General features: G+C 34.9%; 1 protein-coding gene across 1 annotated transcript in view; it reads right to left on the bottom strand.

The window, feature by feature from the left end:
• Smp_131570 (ubiquitin-specific peptidase 9X (C19 family)) overlaps nucleotides 1-19,589 on the bottom strand; it is a gene marked incomplete at both ends in the record, with an annotated part of 85,956 nt that overhangs the window by 5,650 nt on the left and 60,717 nt on the right. The window contains 8 exons of the mRNA XM_018790266.1: nucleotides 1,013-1,841; nucleotides 2,944-3,878; nucleotides 7,183-7,315; nucleotides 9,105-9,199; nucleotides 11,232-11,383; nucleotides 12,434-12,629; nucleotides 15,995-16,298; nucleotides 18,434-18,661. Coding sequence (XP_018655626.1) covers nucleotides 1,013-1,841; nucleotides 2,944-3,878; nucleotides 7,183-7,315; nucleotides 9,105-9,199; nucleotides 11,232-11,383; nucleotides 12,434-12,629; nucleotides 15,995-16,298; nucleotides 18,434-18,661 — 2,872 coding nt within the window. The remainder of the gene's footprint in view (nucleotides 1-1,012; nucleotides 1,842-2,943; nucleotides 3,879-7,182; nucleotides 7,316-9,104; nucleotides 9,200-11,231; nucleotides 11,384-12,433; nucleotides 12,630-15,994; nucleotides 16,299-18,433; nucleotides 18,662-19,589) is intronic.

Raw genomic sequence — 19,589 nt, 5'->3', positions numbered from 1 at the left:
GGACTCATCAGCAGTGTGCATTCACAATCCCACACTCATGATTCGAACACAGGACCTTCAGTCTCGCGCGCGAACGCTCAATCTACGAAACTCTGACTCGGCATCCAACAGTGTTGATGTCTTACTTCAATGAATTCATGATCCCGTGCAACCCTTCATTCGTTGCTTACGTGGATAACTATTTCACAACCGACATGGATTGGATTCCACCGACCACAGCTTTCCACTAGAACTGCAAAAGTTATATGCTGAGGCTAGTCACTAGTGAGCATATGATTGTTATCAATTCTGGGATTTGTGGGATCAGTAGTTCGATCCGTGTCGGTTGTGAAATATTCACGTAAGGCAACGAATGAAGGGTTGTACAGGATCATGAATTCATTGAAATAAGACATCAACACTGTTGGATGCCGAGTCAGTTGAGCGTTCACGCGCGAGACCGAAGGTCCTGTGTCCTAATCATGAGTGTGGTATTGTGAATGCACACTGCTGATGAGTCCCATGCTAGAAAGAAACGGCCGTCTAATGCTTCCAATTTTTTGTGGCCGTTCAACTTAGATTAACTCATGATTTAAACAAAGAAAATAATACAATTTTCACAAATCCTCAAACTGATAAAAGTATGATTGTTTGAGAAACAGAATAATGACTTAATTTCACTCCTATCAGTCATTGAAATTTCAAGTTAAACTATTTAAAATAGGCAAAATGAAGTTGCTTTACTGGTAGATTTTCTCTTAAGTTTGTGATCTATCTTGAAACTCTGTGATGCATATGATTAAACAGCCAGTTAGTCAGTCAACCAACAACAACTTAGGACCAGGCACATATATGCATCGGTCCAAGTTGCCACACCTAATTAGTACTAAAAGATGAACACCAAATTCATGGATGTAGTTACTTCAATGGTAGTAATATATAAAGGAAAGATTGTGTGATCAAACGCTGGATCTAAAAAGAGAAACAATACTTGATATTAGCACATCAAACGTAAATGCTATTGAAAACTAACCAATAGAATATCTGAAATCGGCTTCAATGTGATTGGATTAAGGAGTGAGCCTGTTAACCGTTTAACAATACGTTCTGATTGGCTGGAAAAAAATAACTGAACCAAAGAGTTGGAAAGAGTAACCAATGGAGTAGATGTTACACAATAAGGATTACGCTGATTGGTAGATATTGAGTTAGCTTGTGTATCAGTTAATGATGATTCTGAAATGATTGGACAAGCTCCATGAGGTTCAGAACGTTTCTCTATTTTATTTATCTTACGCGAGACCTGATCTTCGGTTTTTGCTAAAGGATAACAAATAGCAGATGACGTTGTCGAAGAAAGAGGTGGTGGTGATGAAGATAATCGTGGTGGGAAATTGAGGTAGTGAGATGGGATTTCACAAGATCTGACTAGATAAGATAATAAATCTAGTAAGATTTTTAAACCGGAATAGGTGATAAGATTAGACACGGTGGCATTCATATCATGATTAGTAATTGTGGTCAAATTATTCTGTTCAATGTTCACTGTATCATTATAGTCATATTTATAATGACTGTAAAAATCAAAATTTGAATTTGATGTTGTAGTTGACACTGTTGAATTAGTCATAAGTGCATGGACTAAAGCATCTAAACAAGATGAAAGCCGCAAATTTGTACAACTCAATGATTGAATTTTCATAGATAATTCATTATATGAACGTTTGACGGATGTTTGTATGCAGTCGTAATTACGTGGTTCTTGATTCCAGCCGGCAAGGGAAGCATACGGTATTGATGTTGTTGTTCCTGATGCCGAAGTTTCAACAGTTTTCAACATAACTTCATAGGACAACATATAACTGGAATTTAATTATAAAAAAAATCAACAGTATTTTCAACAAAATTATATCTGCTTTATTCAACAATCAATTATACTGTAGTAGTAGGTTCAGAAATACATTGGGTTTTTTAGCTAAAAATTCTTATACAGAATGTTGTTTGAATGTCATGTCAACAATGAAAGCAATGTTTGAACTCAAGCTAGTATGACATTAAACATGTTCCAACACAAACAAATTGTAAACACGATTACTTTCAGGATGAAAATTCCCGTTTAACGTTTATGTCTCAAGTTTGACAGTGTTAATCAGACGTTAGACATATACTTCGTTAGTTCGACATGCAAATCGTAGTAGATTGCAAAAGTATACTATAAAGATGCCAACAAATTGCACTATGAATCATCGAGATGGTGATAAATATAGTTAAGATGATCATGGTATCTATTCTTTCTTATAGTTCGTATATGTGGTAAATTATTTCAAACCACCACTATGATATAATGAAGCGAAATGTGAAAACATAATATTGGATCTATCATATAAAGGATTACTACTTTTATATTCTTCTATTTCTAAGCTTCCACTTCACCAATAAATCGTCCACATATATCTTATTATTCCAGAATCATCACTAATCAACTATTTCCAAATTGATTCACTTTTCTATAACATATAACTACATTATCCCAAACACTGTAATTCCTACTTGTGCAGCTGTATGGTCAAATATTCTACGTATATTATTTTCTGCATATTGATTGATGATTGCATAGAGCACAACTGAGAACTGATGTATTTCCTACTGTGTATTCTAATTGGTCAGTGGATTAGAAGGACAATGATCAATAATCGTCAAGGTTTTGATTGTTATTCATTGACCGATTTGTCAATTTGTAAAACCGATGGTCATAGGTCCTAATGGTAGTGTAAATGAACTAGTTGATAGTCGCGCTAGAGAAAAAGAGAAATAGAATATAGCGACGCCAGTAATTACAACCAGATTACACTAGTCTCAAACACTAAGAAAACCTTTTCATCTTACATTTTCCAGTTATATCACAACATTATGCACAATGAAAAAATTCATTAAAAAAACATTAAACCAAATACATCAACACACTTGATTAAAATTTCCGGAACGTGTAGTTTTAACAAATAACAACATTCTTGTTTACCATAATTTGCATAATCTAACAAAATAGCAAAATATTGTGCCCATATTACAGATGAAGGACATACAGTTGGTAACGATGATGATGGTAATGATGTAGAACGATTATTATTATTATTAACAGATGGGTATAACGTAGTCGATGATGATGCTGATGGCACTGTCATCATAGGTTGAAGTGTCGATGGAACCGCAGCATTCATAGGAAATGAAGATGATGAAGGATTTCCTGATCGGATTGTAGAGTAAGGTTGATGATAATATGGTTGTTGTTCTTGGAAAGATTTATTTGATGATAGTGCTAATGTATTTGGAGAGAAATGCAACTGATGTACTATCAATTGTATTAAACATTCTCCTGGATTAATCAGTTGATTACATAAATTATTATTCTTACTATCACTAATATTGGAATCATTTTGTAAAGAACTAGAAGAACGTTTCTGTGGTAAATTTATAAAACGATCAATAAAACATGTGGCAGAAAATATTCGAGCAGTAATCTGTGCGTTATCTACAGTTGAATTTTCAATAAATACTGGTGACTTTGTTTCATTTAATGTAGACCTTAATAAATAAGACAAGACACTGGCTGTAGTAGGAGTAGTATCAGCGGTTATTTTTGTAGTATTGGCAGTGACTTCAATATTTGGAGAAGTGGTCGCATTCGTGGTGCTGGTTGATATAGACCCTGTATTGCATACATTAGAACAACAATTATTATCGTCACCGCTTACAGTAGTATTAGTAGCAGTATGAGTAATAGTGGTAGAACTATTAACTAGTGAAATAAAAGAATGTAGAATATCTTCACACTGTACAGATGGATCATTCATACATAAATGACAGACATAAATGATTAGAGCGGCGCTGAGAAATCGCATCTGGAAGAAAAAAGTTAAAAAACAAATAGACACATAAGAGTATGTAAATATACGTAAACAGAGCAGAAAGGGGAAGGAATGAAATCAGGAAAACTTTACGCGTGAATAATACATGTATCTATCCAGACGTCATTGAAAGAAAATAGTACAATGATAGCGGATGGAATTAAAAAAGCGTATCTCATTAACTATAATATATGCACATATGATCCGACCTAGGATTTCCAAATTTTTTACGACAACTGCAATATCATTTCAGCTACTGACTCAGAACGAGAAAATCTACATCTTCAACATCAATTGATTTGACGTTTCGTTTGTGATAATTATTCAATATAATCGATTATGTCTCCCTTTTAACATGTATGAATTCTACTACCTGTGTTTTCATTATAATTTGAAGAAGTCCGTCTTGAAGTTATTCACTAGTGAGTATATTATTATCATTACATTGGATGGGGTGGCCAGACCAAAACGTGGCACAAATCCATGAAGTCACTGACAAGTGGACTGAGCCATGTTGATAGGTGTAGACTACCTGGTTAGGATTTACGAGATGATAGAGATCTTGAATGACATGGCTCAAAATCGTTTGCAATGGTGAAGGTGCATCCATTCTTTGTGTTCTACCAAATTCCAATTCTCTGAATTCCTCATGTCCCTATCCTTTTTCCCTTTTCAAATTTATTTCACTGTATTATACTCCTTGAATAACATCTTCGAACCCTAATCTTTCACATAATGCTTATACTCTTACTACCTCTACCACAATGGGATTTGAATCGACAGTTGTATCTCTGTGCTAATGTGGTATGGCAGCTCGAACTAATGTACGTACGTACGAAGTTCTACGCTGCGACTGACTGAGTTTTTTTACCACGATGAACTGATATCAATTGGTTAACCGTTGAAAAACCAGAAAGTACCATCCAGTTATTTTGTCTACATATGTGGTTGAGGAGTTTTTATCAATGATGTTAGCCGATGGTGTAATACTGTCTTCATGATGCTGTAAATCGATTACAGGTGAAAATATGGAGCCTATATTGATAGAGTCCATAGAGCGTACATTGATTTATAGAGTTGTTTTCAAAATGTTACAAGTCAACTCATGGACACCACGTTTAGGGAAAATCACATTCAACTGATGAATCAATGTTCATCATATCAGTGGGTAGCAAACTTTAGACATTTCATGAATGTCCAGATTGTGTATTGATAATCATATACGCTATACGAAATGCACCAATCTATTATTCAGTAAAATAAAAAGAGCTGATTATTAGAAGACAAATTCTGACTGAAAAATGTTCCATGATACAAGCGGAATGAGGAAGACAATAAAATAGAATAATCAAGGAATTGTGGAGTTAGTTTTTTGTTGTTGTAAATAAAATCAACGATTGTAAGAGACCTCATTGAAGCAGGTAATTGTCAGTAGGCTTAGTGTTAACATCAGCCAATCATTTAGTGGTAACCATGTTAGCCTAATACACGATTGGATATTGACTGAATGGTTCAGTGGCATAGATTAAGTATCGAAGGTACGACTCGAAAACAAAATATAAACCAGTGAAATTAAAACAGAAAAATTATGGGCAGTTTAGAATCCCAAGATTCGGTAGAAGACAAAGAATAGATGTACTTGCGTCATTGCAAACGGTTTCCAGCAATACGATTGAAAATCCATAACCATTGGTTACAACAATCACACGAACCCCAACCAGGTAGTATACACCTAATAATATGTTTCAATCCAAATGCCAATGACTTCATGGACTGATGCCATGTTTCGTCTGGCCACCCCTAGCTTTCTTCCAACCTACACTAGAGGACATCACTTGTCGAAGTAGGCGATGGTTGGGAATATGTAACATATGTCCCAACAACGTCAACAATTGATTTTCCATCTGTACCCAGTACCCTATTTCTGAACCCTGACATTGCTTACTCCCTGGTCATAGAACTGAAAGGCAATGCTTCGTAGACATCTATTATCGAATACCAGTAATCTACAAAAATCCTCTATTCTTGTTAAGCATGTTTCACGGAGCGAACTGTTGTTCAGTAAACTCATCCTGTGGATGGAAGACGGATATCTCGCCTACACCACGGGTGATGCAAGCTGGCGATAGCCAATCGAGGCCTCTAAATCCTTGCCAAGATTTCACCAGATATCTGATCTGGCCGATTAGTATAATCACATTGAAATAACAGAATATTCTTTATTTTAAATTAAGATGGGTTTGTAGAGATTATTGTACTGTTCTAGTTTACAATGCGAACAAGAACCATTGGATAGCTTTTGGTCAAAGTGTGGGACTCTTCCGTAGTGGATATCTACGGCACAACCGGGGGAGCGAACTCATCTTCCACAAACGTAATATCGTGAACTAAATGAAGTAAAATAACGTAAACTATTGGATGCCAATTCAGATCCTAAAAAATGACAGGCATCCACCGAAGGAACCGAAGATCTCGGATTCAGTCCTTATTGAGGTTGTGGATGTGCACTGATGAGAGGTATCATACAAGAATGAATCAACTGTTCATTGTTTTGGGGTTTTCAACAATTTTCTAATTAAAATTAACTCAGGAGGCAAACTATGTATCCTTTTCCTAGTCAAATCCTACCAAAAGAAAGAAAGTATGATACAATAACCATGTATCTGCAAATCAATTTATCTATTTTATTTATTTAAACACATAAACATCAGTATAAAGGAACACCAGATACATATGCGCCGCAAAAATCTTAATTGATTTGTGTGAGGGCTGTGATACTGCCCACGTGCCAAAAATGAAGCAGGTGGCTTTCTTAGGGGCCACACACGGAGACTTCGACCTAAAGGTCTAATTCACAAGGCAGTGGAGCACCGTGAGGAGATGCAGTCCCATGGTAGCCGATGACCAACGATTGACTCATCCGCCATTTGTTCCTTCGGGATAGAAGAGCCCATGTGCACCATTGGTTTGGAATCAGGGTTTTTTAACTCCTCTAGATGGACTTTCTGTGTCCACCATCCCGGTTAAAGCGCCGGACATTCGCTTTTCGTTTTCTCAATTTCGTAAACAACAGTAATGCCATGAGAATGCAGTGAGTAGGACTTCCCTGGCAGAATCTATATACGGCTGGCCATGTGAGAGCATTTCGAGAGGGAGAGCGGACTCTCCCCGGTCTCGGCCGTACCAGGGCATTTGGGGGCCTGCAAATCAATACTTATAATACTAATGGTAATAATAATAACTATTATTATTATAACCATTATTATTATCAATATTATTACGTCAAATAACAACATACTTCAGGATAAGGACAATGGAATTGTAAAAATCTAATTTGATCCGGTGATGCTAGAAACATTGTTTTAATTAATTGACATCTTATTGGCGCACTAATTGAAATCAACTTGATGAATAACAATAGCCAAGATTTCCTTTGATTTAAATAAACAAAAACAAAATGAAACAAGATAAAGAAATGGATGAGAAACAAGTAAATTTCTGACAATTGATGCCACAATTTGTATAAGTTGTTTTTTTCTTCAGAGAATCAATTAATAACCGAACTAAATTCGTTGCATTGTTTTGGCTCCAATAAGGATGATGATGATGATTGTAAAATGAACTATCAAATGTAAGTTACCCCCATTTAATGTTGTATCCAGTACTGAGGTTAAACCCATGAAATAATGGTGGTGATAAAAGCCAAATATTAAATGCAGTGGTAGAAATCTACTCCAAGGATTCCTTTATGCAGATATATGATTGACAAGGATGTAAACAACTTTTTCTACCCAATTTAGCTAAATAATGATTCAATATTTATAGTTGGACAGAAAAAACCAAACTAATAGGTATACAATCCATAGATTAAGCTTATGCGCAAAAAACTTTCACTTCAAGATTTAAATGAAATTCAACAATCTCCACAACCTTATACGAATAATAGGTTTGAATAGTTAGGTTAATGGATTAAGAGTGTTCATGAAAAATTGACATTAGATATAATGTAAATAAGCCTCTGTATGGATGTAGCGCAAAAAAGCAAGATACACTATTTGATTAGTTCGCCGATAAAATTCAGTGTCACCAGGTTTGGTAGGTAATTAAATCAACTTTAGTAATGAGTACAAAATGACTTAGAAAAGATATATGGAAAATTTTAGTCATGCGCCTATTTTTATAATAGAGAAAGCCATTTTGAATTGTTTTGATATTTTTAATCTCGTTCTGATGGTTGATAAAAAAAGATGCCGTGTATTGCTTATTTGATTTGATAGTTCATGAGTTCAATTAGAATGTTAAATTTTTTTTGTGATGAGTCAAGATTTCATCAGAAGACTTTATAATGTAGAAACCATTTGATATGTAGACACGATTTTGTTTATCAAAAAAAAGGAGTTTCTCACTTTATTTGGATTAAAGTTTTTCAAAAAGTATCGGTTATCTAATCGTTACAATCGTATGATTTACTACTGATTACAATTAAGAAAAAAAACAAATATAATAAGATTATATAGTCCACATCATGAGTCCATTGAAGCTAAACCAACATGGAAAACCAGAAAGCACTGGACGACTGTTTCGTCCTATTGTGATACTCCTCAGCAGTGCACATCCGAGATCCCGCCCCTCGAGATTCGAACCCAGGACCTATGAGTCTCGCGTCAGAGCACTTAACCGATAGACCACTGAGCCGGCATCCGGTGGTGTTAATGTCTAACTTCAACCAATCCACAAAATTGAGAAACCATTCGCTAATGTCTTCAGTGAGTTGGCATCTCCCAACAGACCTGGTTGACCTCCACTGGTTACTGCTTCTCACTAGAACTCAAGGAAATACCTCATGGAGCCAGTCATTAGTGAGCATATGATCATTTTTAGAAGCGGGTTTTGTGGAGATTTTAGTAATTTTATATAGTTGAAATCATGAGTCAACTGAAGCTAGACCACCATGGAAAACCTGAAAGCATTACTTACATGATTATTGTATAGTTAAAATCATGAGTCCTACGATAGGATGAAACGGCCGTCCAATGCTTCCAGGTTTTTCCATGGTGGTCTAGCTTCAATCGACTCATGATCTCAACCATATAAAATTACTAAAATCTCCACGAAACCCCCTTGTGATGTTGAATTATAAGTGTAACTACTTGTACTTATTATAACTGAATAGAATAAAACAATACCATACAAGAATAAAATTTAAACAATTTAACATACCAATTTGATATGACCACATGGTAACGTAGAAAAATAAAATGAAGTAATAATTCTAAAGTAATAAATCCTAAATTCTGATAGGCACTGGAATTAGTCTACAAGAAATAGATAACAAAACAAAACTGAATAGAAACAAAGAACTACGAATGCCATACAGAAAATATATATACATAACATATTGCAATCAAATACAGATTGTACTTTTGTTCGGATGATCCAGGTTTTCTAAAATACTATAAAAACCTTATATTTTCTGTACATAAATGAACCTTTGGAGTAAAGTGATTCCCGTATATTTGTGCCTTTTCTCTCGTGTTCAAGTCGCTGTGTAGTTCTAGCTTGGGGGGTTACGAAACTAGCTTAGGATCTGAATATAGTGTTTAATCAGTAAGTCGTATCAACTTTAATGGTCAACGTTAATTGTTGATGATTACAGGTTTCAGTTTGGTAGAAAAAAATGTTGGTCATAAAAAGTTTGTTAAATGATGTGTTCTTTCTGACAAATTAATTGATAAAACTATTATAACCTATGAACGCCAATCGTTATAACTTGTGGCCTGCGTGCCCTGTCTATATATGACGTGATTAGACTGCCAATTAGAGAGGAGCGATTTATCGATCGGACCAATGATACCGTATGAGCAGTCTAGAGTACTTGTCGGTCCTACTTTTTGTCTAGCCCAGCTAGTTAAGTTCAAGACACCAATCTCAGCCTCTGCAATATGAAGCATTATATTTCAAACATACTGAGTTTATTATATACCAATCAAACTGAACACATCGTACCATAAAATAGAAAATAACATTTGTACAAGATTCAGCTAACTCTGGCTGTGAATGGGGGAACAGTAATTAATAGACTGTGGCTGACTTAGAAATGGTAAACCGTACCGTATAATGGTCTAGGGGTCGAAATAAAGTTTATAATAAAAGGAATATGAATATGTATAGTAACGTTACTTAATAATTAAACAATAGGAAATATGTGTATCATATTAGTACACAAATAGTTCTCGAAAGTTACCATTCATAATTCTCTTCGGGACATAACAAAAACTGTAAATATTAGGTAATTGGCTGACTGAGGAAAACTCAATTATCGATTACGTTAAAATATTATGCTATATGGTTTAAGAAGTCAGCTTGAAGAAGGTCAGAATTGTGATTTAATCATCATTGGTATCATTGAATCATTGGACGTTTTGGATCTTCACGTGAAGAAGTACAACTAGAGCATATAGGATACAAGTGATAATTCATATCTATAACTGAAAACGTCGGATGACATGACCTAGAATCGGCTGCAGTGATGTAGATAAATTCAATCTTTATCTTCCATGAAATCTTTAGTTTCAATGTGCTGAAGACAGTTAACAGGGTTTGTGGTGAATTTTCTGACGCCATTACCAATATGGTTGAGGATAGACATTTAAAATCTAGCAAACTTCTGACCGGTGTTATCTTAGCAGATACTAACTTCATCCATTTCATTCATACCTTTCTCCTTATATATCTTCTGATTAAATGAGGCGCCAATACATTAGAATCCATGCAATCAAGCAAAAGTATAAAAGTTCTAGAGTACTTTATCTAGCAAATATACTCTGTGACAAATAGGTTGTTAACGTTGACTTAGTCAATAACTCATATTCTTGAACATGTTTCTAATTGGGAAAGTTTAACGAATTATAAAACATACTTGCGTACAATTTTGTGAATTGTTGCGGAATCACTTAAAAAATGTTAGAAACATATCATATTTCATCTACAGCTATAAGAATTGATAACAACGGATTAACTCATTTACAAGATGCTGTATATATATATATATATATATATATATATATATATATATATATATATATAAATCTTCCCGACCCCCTAATAATTGAAAGGGCGAAAAATTTATTCCCCGCTCCAATCAAAAGGGCTAAAAGCGAGAACACATGGGCAGTTCTAGGTACTTTTCATATTCATAGAGAATCAACATTTAGAACACAAGTTCCATAGGACTTGAGTCAATGGTTTAATGTTTCAATACTCATTAGATATATTTCTTCTATAGTAATCACTATTTTAGTTACTTATTAATTTAACAATGAATAACAATCATTGTATATTACTTACCATACACAATTGTATATTGTTATTAATTAAATTATAAATGAATTCTGGAAGTAATGGGTCAAATTGAATACGATGATGTAAATGTTCAATATTTTGCCAATTTACAATATCCTGTACACGTTTAGTTAGTCTTGATTGTTTTGGATTTAAACCTTGATAACCGGAAATAATTTAAAAGAGGCATTAAAAGAAACAAAGAAGCCATCTTATTAAAATTACAATTGGTTATGTAATATTTTTCGTTAATCAAGTCAATGAACACACACACACATTTATTTGAACACATAAATATTGGAACAAAGGGGTACCAAACATATATGCGCCACACAAATCTTATTTGATTTGTGTGAGGGCTGTGATACTACCCGGGTGCTCAGGTGATGGTTTACTTAGGGGGCCACACCCGGAGCCTTTGACCTAAAGATGTGATTCACAAGGCAGTGGAGCATCGTAAAAAGATGCAGTCCCATGGTAGCCGATGACTAACGATTGATTCATACACCATTTGTTCCCTCAGGGTACTGGATGGAGCCCATGTGCACCATTGGTTTGGAATCAGGGTTTTTCAACTCACCTAGGTGGACGCGCCGTGTCCATCAACCCGGTTAAAGCGCCAGACATTCGCTCTTCGTCTTCTCAATTTCGTAAACAACAGTAATGCCACGAGAAGGCAGTGAGTAGGACTTCCCTGGCAGAATCTATATACGCGTTGCCATGTGAGAGCATTTCGAGAGGGAGAGAGGACTCTCCTCACTCTCGGCCGTACCAGGGCATTTGGTTGATTGGTTAAACGACAGAATAAACAACCCAGTAGGAATTACTCGAATTATGTACAGCCAAGAATGTAAGGATGAGGAAAATTGACTTGATCAGTGGAGTTACGTACTTCGAGACAATGTGTTGTAATGTAGATGTTTTTTTCTCAAATTCAGTCCTCATCTCAATCCATCACATAACAAGAATAAATGTACAGAAAATAAAAGAATCATAAACTGTATCAAGCGCATAGCTGACATTGAAGAATAGCTATGATGACCTATGAAAGCAGACCTAATGAATAATTAAATTGAATCATGTAGTGCAAATTGCGATACGTCGATTTTTTATATGAATCAAGAACTAATTGTTCACTCAATCAGTAGCTATCATTATTTTAAAACCAATTTTTTCAGAAATAAATAAAAGCAAGCATAGAAACATACCTAATTGAGGTATTGATATGTTTTTAATTTGTTCATGGAAATCCTCACGTTCGTAGAATAATAAATATGCACTCCACCAACGTTTACCAGATCTTAAATGAGTGAATTTCGACAGATCATGAGGTGGAACTTTCCATTCACCACCGAACCACTGGTCCATAGCCTCTTCATCTTTATCTAACCGAACAGGGATAACCTTGATTGTAATAGAAACAAGGAAATAGAGAAAAAGGACAGTGAATTCAGCAAATTTCTGAAATGAAATAGAAATATAAACCATACAGTCAATGTCAGTTTAAAATTATCATCAATTATTCCTTCATTAGTTGAATAAAGAAGTGCTCATTCACTTATTGTATGTGGAGGTTAACAATAAATCTGTAAAATTGAACAGAGTAAAAAAAGGTTGATGCATGTCTGACTTGATTCTAAAACCTGACCGTGTGTGGTACGGTTTAATTGAGCCTTCAGCACAGGTTGACCCTGGGCTACTAACCAACTATTAATCGTATATCAACGATAATACACGTCCGTAGGTGAGCACTGAGACACTGTCAATGGCTGAATCAATATGAATGGCTGTCTAGCTCCAACGGAGTCGGTCATCCGGTCAGTGGATCACAGTTGCCCCAGAGGCTTCTACAGTCAAGCTAGTAAGCTTGAAACGGCAACAAGACTGTGTCAATTGTCGCCATTGATTGTACAATATACGTTATACAACACGACAATAAAAAACATTCTTAACCAGCTAAAACCATGCACACCTCTTGCGTGCAATCCCCATTTCTTCGTAATCTTGGGACATATTCAATTTCAGATTATCTGCTAAAGTACAGTAGCCAAGGCGAATTTTACATTCCAAAGATAACGACCGCACTCTTGAATCACAGTTGATGACGATAAATTTGCTATCTGCTTTAAATAAGCGTCCTGGAAGAATTCTTCTAAATTCTGGATTTGATGAAGATTTTATCATTGTGATACCATATTGTATTCACTGACGTTTTCAACTTCGCAGCCGACATATATACTCATTTGACCAATGTATTTTCCTTTCTCTATTGCTGTGAAATTCGTTAACACCGGATTTGACCCCACAAGCGTATGTCTTTCTAGTAGCCAGCCATTCATTCTCTCCCTCTATATGTACGCTAATCGTCTAAATAGTCTATGCGGAATGGCCATTGTACCCATAGTACTCAGTCCATCTAAATAAGCAATAAAAGCGTTTGCTGAAGGCATTATATTTTTCTTGAGGTGGTCCCGACATTCCTTGATTTGTATTAGGTAAGAATTTAGCTCACTAAACACTATTGAAAAACCAATCTTTTATTTTTCAAGCGCTATAGTAAGAACTGTCTGGAAATATTAGATCTACCTTGGAATTTCTGAAGGAATATATATCGAATAGCCTACCAGAGTCATTTAGCATTAAAAAGCTCAAAAAAGTATTAAACAGGCTGTAAAATGTAATAACATCAATCATAAAACATCCTCTAAGCTCCTTTATCGAAATTGTCGATAAAATCTTAGGTTAATACAAGATAGAAAGGTTGGACACTTTACACTTCTTCATTTGTTTCCAAGTCAAGAGTTCACTTCAAATTCCTAATACTTGCTTAAAATTAAATCTAATACGAAAACTTATTGTTATGGGTTCTAAGCTAAAATAATTCTCCTCAGCAGTGTGCATTCACGACCCCGCACACGCGAGATTCGAACCCAGGACCTATCAGTTTCGCGCGCCATCACTTAACCGATAGACCACTGAGACGGCGTCCAACGGTGTTAGTGTCTAACTTCAACCAATCCACGATGTTTGAGCAACCGTTCACCAATGTCTTCAGTGAGTTGATATCTCCCAACAGACTTGGTTGAACTCCACTGGTCACTGCTTCTCACTAGAACTCAAGAAAACATCTCTTGTAGACAGTCACTAGTGAGCACATGATTATAGATCAGAACGGGTTTTTGTGGAGATTTCAGTATTTTCATAGTTGAAATTATGAGTCAATTGAAGCTAGACCAGCATGGAAAACCTGGAAGCACTGGACGGCCGTTTCATCCTATTGTGGGACTACTCAGCAGTGCGCATCCACGATCAAGCACTCGCGAGATTCGAATCCAGGACCTACCAGTCTCTCTAACTTGGTTCTTAAGAATGATTTATTCTATCAGAATTGTTTACTGTATTCTTATAACAAAATGAAAAACATAATTTCATTTGTTATGTAAAAACCAAAATTGATTAACGTGATTAAAACTATGATAAGTTATGCATATATAGCATGTATGTGAATAGTTACTATGGTAAAGGAGAAAAAAACAACATGAAACATGAATTCAATAATGATAATAGTATGATGGAAACTATGTATTTATAAAAAATAAATGAGTCTACATTCTTCCCATTGATTTTCTCCAACTGTGTAAAATGAAATTATTTAGTGAGATCAAACTGTTACTATGAGTAAAATTGGTTAGTATGAATCAATAGGCTTAGAAATATTAACTTACGGGAAGAACTATCTACGAATTAAATTTAGTTGAGATAATCTTAGAAACAAGGTTGCACTAGTTAGATATTTTGTCCAAGTATCAGACTTCTATTGTAGTGCACAAACACTAGTTGGGGACAATCGAATGTATTTAAGAACATATTACAGACTATCTCACTAAATTCTGATAACCATACAATCAACATTTAATTTTCAAAATAACTATCAATTGTCTCAATCTTCACTGTTCCTTCTGTAAATATCAGTCCGTGTTCTCTGATTTCATTGTTCATGCATTTTCATACCGATTACGCTTCATTTCTGTTCTTTCCTTACCGATCCTCTGCCAAAATACATTCTATGTCTGACTATCACCATATGATACTTATATGGATATAAGTAGACCGCACCACACTACGTAGCAGTGAAACAATCCGATTAGATGATTGTTACATTATAAAATGGACTTATTTAAATTAGGAATGTATAGTGGTAGATGTCAAATTAGACTTCTAATGTCAAAGCACTTATCACGAAATATGAAGGTTTGATGTTTGATTATTGACAGGATTATATACAACCTATCTTTTACATACTAACACCACTAAATTAACTATTTCTATGATTCCGGTGTTCATCTTGTTGTGCTAACGAGGTATGGCAACTTAGACCGATACATATATGTGCCTGGTCCTACATTGTAGCTGACTGACTGAATGAATTATACCAACAATTTATATTATCTTTCATTAAACAAAAAGGTGTAATCACATAACAGTATCACAAAAATAAACAAATTAGGATTTAAGTAACAATTTTTTTTATATATTGGAATGGATCACTGACTTACGTCAAACAATAAAATCATATCATATAAAAGTTGTCTTCATTTCGACTGTTCACAAAGAGAATTTGTGAAGATTGTAGCAATTTTAATAGTTAAAGTCATGAGTCAATCTAAGCTACATCAACATTGAAAACTTGAAAGCACTAGACGGCCATTTCGTCCTCATATTTTAATATACTTACAAAGGAATAATAAGTGAAACAAACCTGAACTTACATTATGATCATCATATTTATACCATTTAAATGTTTTTGTTCGTGGTCGATAATGTCGAATAAATGAATAATAATGTCCAGATGATGCTTGACCACTATGAACAACTACACCGCGTAAATTATATTTTGTACATGGATTATTATCATCATTATTATTATCATTATTATCATTGGTGTTATTGATGACATCAGTAGTTATACAGGACGATGAATCTGTAGAGTCTTTTAAACCTTGGACAGTATATGGTAACATATCCAAATGACGTGGAAATTCACAATAATTATTAAATTTAAGTGAAACACCTCTATATCGGAGAAAAGTAGAATACATTAATGGTTAAATATAGTAAGGACGATGAGGAGGCAAAATAAACAAATAAAGAAAATTGAGAAACATCAAGGAAATACTTCTGCATACTGGATTTATTATAATTAAAAGACTTTATGATGGTTATCTAAGGAATGATAAATTCAGTCAATCAGTCATTGAGTGCTGTTAGAGGTATGAGGGCAATTATCACTTCCCGGTTGCCCACAGCGTGGAAGGGTTCTTTTAGGGGTACCTGAAAAGGAAATTTGGGTTAGAAGTGGTCTTAATGACCTGAGAGCGTGACCATAGTGCCCAAGGGATAACTGCTTGAGGTCGGTCACACACGACCTTTTTGTGGGTAGTTTTTGTGTTAGCTACGTTCTTCAAAGGATTTACCGCCGGAGACGGATATCCTTGGGATAAAGCGAGGTGTGCATTTTTAGGGTCGACTTTTTCTAACCCCACCCCTCCTTGTGGGATGGCAGCATCTCTGTTATGCTGGTTGTCTGAAGGAAACATCTTACTGCTGTCACACCTCTGTACAGTCAGCAGTACGACTTCGCCTTCGGACCTTGGGTTTGCTGCTTTTAGTCTTACCGCTCTTCAACCGACCTGTCTGGCAGGGTAGAACCTTGAGGAACGATTGTTCCAGCCAGAATAGCTCGATTGGTTCACCACGATAGGCAAACCCGACCACCACGTCAAGGTAGCAGCAACGGTCGAGGAATGAAAAATTACGACAATAAGGAAAGAAATAAGTATTTCAATTGTCATAAGAAATATTGGTAAGCGACTTAGATAATTTAGTTAGCAAGAAGCAATCAATGACGTTTTTGTCAGTTTCTTTATTCTACCATTTCAGTTTATATTAATTGGTCAATGGTTTCTAAGTAAAATCATACTACCTAGTCTATTAATGCTGATTAGATTTGATAGATTAACTTAGAAATACAACCAACAGAATAAGTCACCTGATATAATAATGCACCTTCGTGACGATCGGTGATCGAAACTAGTCAGTATGAAATTATAGATTTCACTTTACATGATTTTTGATATTCATCTATCAATAAGGCTCAGAGGTAACATGACTGACGTCTAAACACCTTAACAATAGACAGAATGAAGAATAGTTTCTCATCAGTTCCAGAGAAAAGAATTAGCAACTGAAAAAGATTTTCATCATGCAATCTGTGTAACTAAACATGAATGATACTGTCTACTTCTATATCCAGTATGATTTAAATTTACACACAAATAAAAAAGGTTGGATTTATAATTTTAAAAGTTTAATGGTGAACTTCATTTGTAGCCTTGGTGATACACCTTATTAATTGACTGATAACTCATTGTCATAATGTTAAAACTAGATATTAGGCGGTTGAAAGTAGTAGACAGGTTGAAATCGAACACGAGAAGCATTAGAATTTCCTCTAGAATAACTCCAACCAACATAAATCAAATAAATACTCCATGCGATATCCAGCTATTTTGACTAGCCGCTCTATTGGAAAGTAATCGGTAGAATTAAATCAGCACTAAGAAACTTATACACAAAATATTGCTTAACAATCACTGACTAATCGGTGTAAATTTTAGTTAAATATTTAAGAAATCTAAAATGGTGTAAGATTTTCAATCACTGTTAATATACAATCGATCAGACGGCTGGCTTATGGTTTTATATTTTCACATATCTCTCTGATCAACGATTCAAGGGACCAAGTTAGTCCTCTGATATAACGGTTGTTTAAAATATTCATCTCGCCCTCAAGTATATTACGATAATAAGACTAGTCACGTTATACCAAAACCATGACCGCACAACCTACAATAGAGAACCCGATTACTACCAGATAATACTTTACTTAATACAATTACAAGCGATCACATATATTTAGTAGTCCATAGACTATGCCTGTTTGTCTAGGATAAGTGATCGATCATATTTTACTTTCACTACCATATATCATCCTCATACTGATCCATTCAAGCAAATCGGTGGATTGGTCAATTGAGTACTAGTGAGAAAGATAGGTCATTTGGTTTTATATTGATGTATAACAACCTGATTGATCATCTTTATCATAAACATAAAATCAATGAAAGCGAAATAATGAACCAACTTACTGTTCCCAATCATAATCGAAACGTTTTAATTGAATAGTTAATACTAATGGTAATTTTTGAATACACATTCGTTTTAATATTGGTATTTTTTTATTGCATAGTCTACAATGATATGCATTATCACCTTCTAATAATTCACCTTTTACATATTGTTCTAATGAATCAATTAAATTTCTATGATCTAATACATCAACATTAAGTGTAGTAAATGATTCATAACTTGTATATCTAAGGAAAAGAAAATAATAAGAGGAAAGCTAATCATATGATGTAATTTGATAACATCACGAAAGTGAAAAGTCACATGTAGAGTTCCTGATCGGCTAATTACCACACTGTTACCATGTTTAGTAGCATTCCAGAATTTTCAGGAGAACTCAAGGACTTCTAAGGTACTATAAAAACCCTATACTTTCTGTACATAAATGAACATTTGGAGTAAAGTTCTTCTCACATATTTTGCGCCTTTTCTCTCGTGTTCAAGCCGCTGTGTAGATTTAGCCGAAGGGTTACGAGACCAGCTTAGGATCCGAGTCTAGCGTTCAATTAGCAAGACTTATCACTATCACACCTGTCCACGACTACAGTTCCTGAAGTTATTGGAACTAGAAAATATAAGAATTAGTAAACATTATAAGTTAGTATCTTGGAACACAAGCGATATAATACATATCAAACTATCGGTGTGAATTCCTTCACTCCTTAAATTGGATTAAGTTTAAAAATATCTTTTAATTCCACTCCTATACCTGTTTTTCTCCTAAAATCATATCTGCTGAATGACATGACACTTTATGGGCATGCACGATTTTGCTAGATTTCATATTGTTCTGGCGTCACTTTCTAGTTACTCCACAGCTAGTGGACTTAGCAAGTACAAAAATATAAGGAGGAAAATCACTTTTGCAGATAGCCGATACACCAACTGACTTACCCAAGAAACAATAAACTGACGAGTATAAGGATTGTTCGTCTCTAATTTCATTATTTATGCATTTTTCTACCAATTGCGCCTCATTTCAGTTCTTTCCTTATTGGTCTTCTGCCAAAATACATTATATGTCTGACCATCACCATACACTACTTAGATGGATATAAGTAGACCACACCACAGTAGTATACATTGAATAGAAATGACATTATTCATATGTTGATT

This window comes from Schistosoma mansoni, chromosome W (genome assembly GCF_000237925.1).
Source record: "Schistosoma mansoni strain Puerto Rico chromosome W, complete genome".
Classification (NCBI taxonomy): Eukaryota; Metazoa; Platyhelminthes; class Trematoda; order Strigeidida; family Schistosomatidae; genus Schistosoma; species Schistosoma mansoni.
This window is presented reverse-complemented; position numbering and strand designations above follow the sequence as displayed.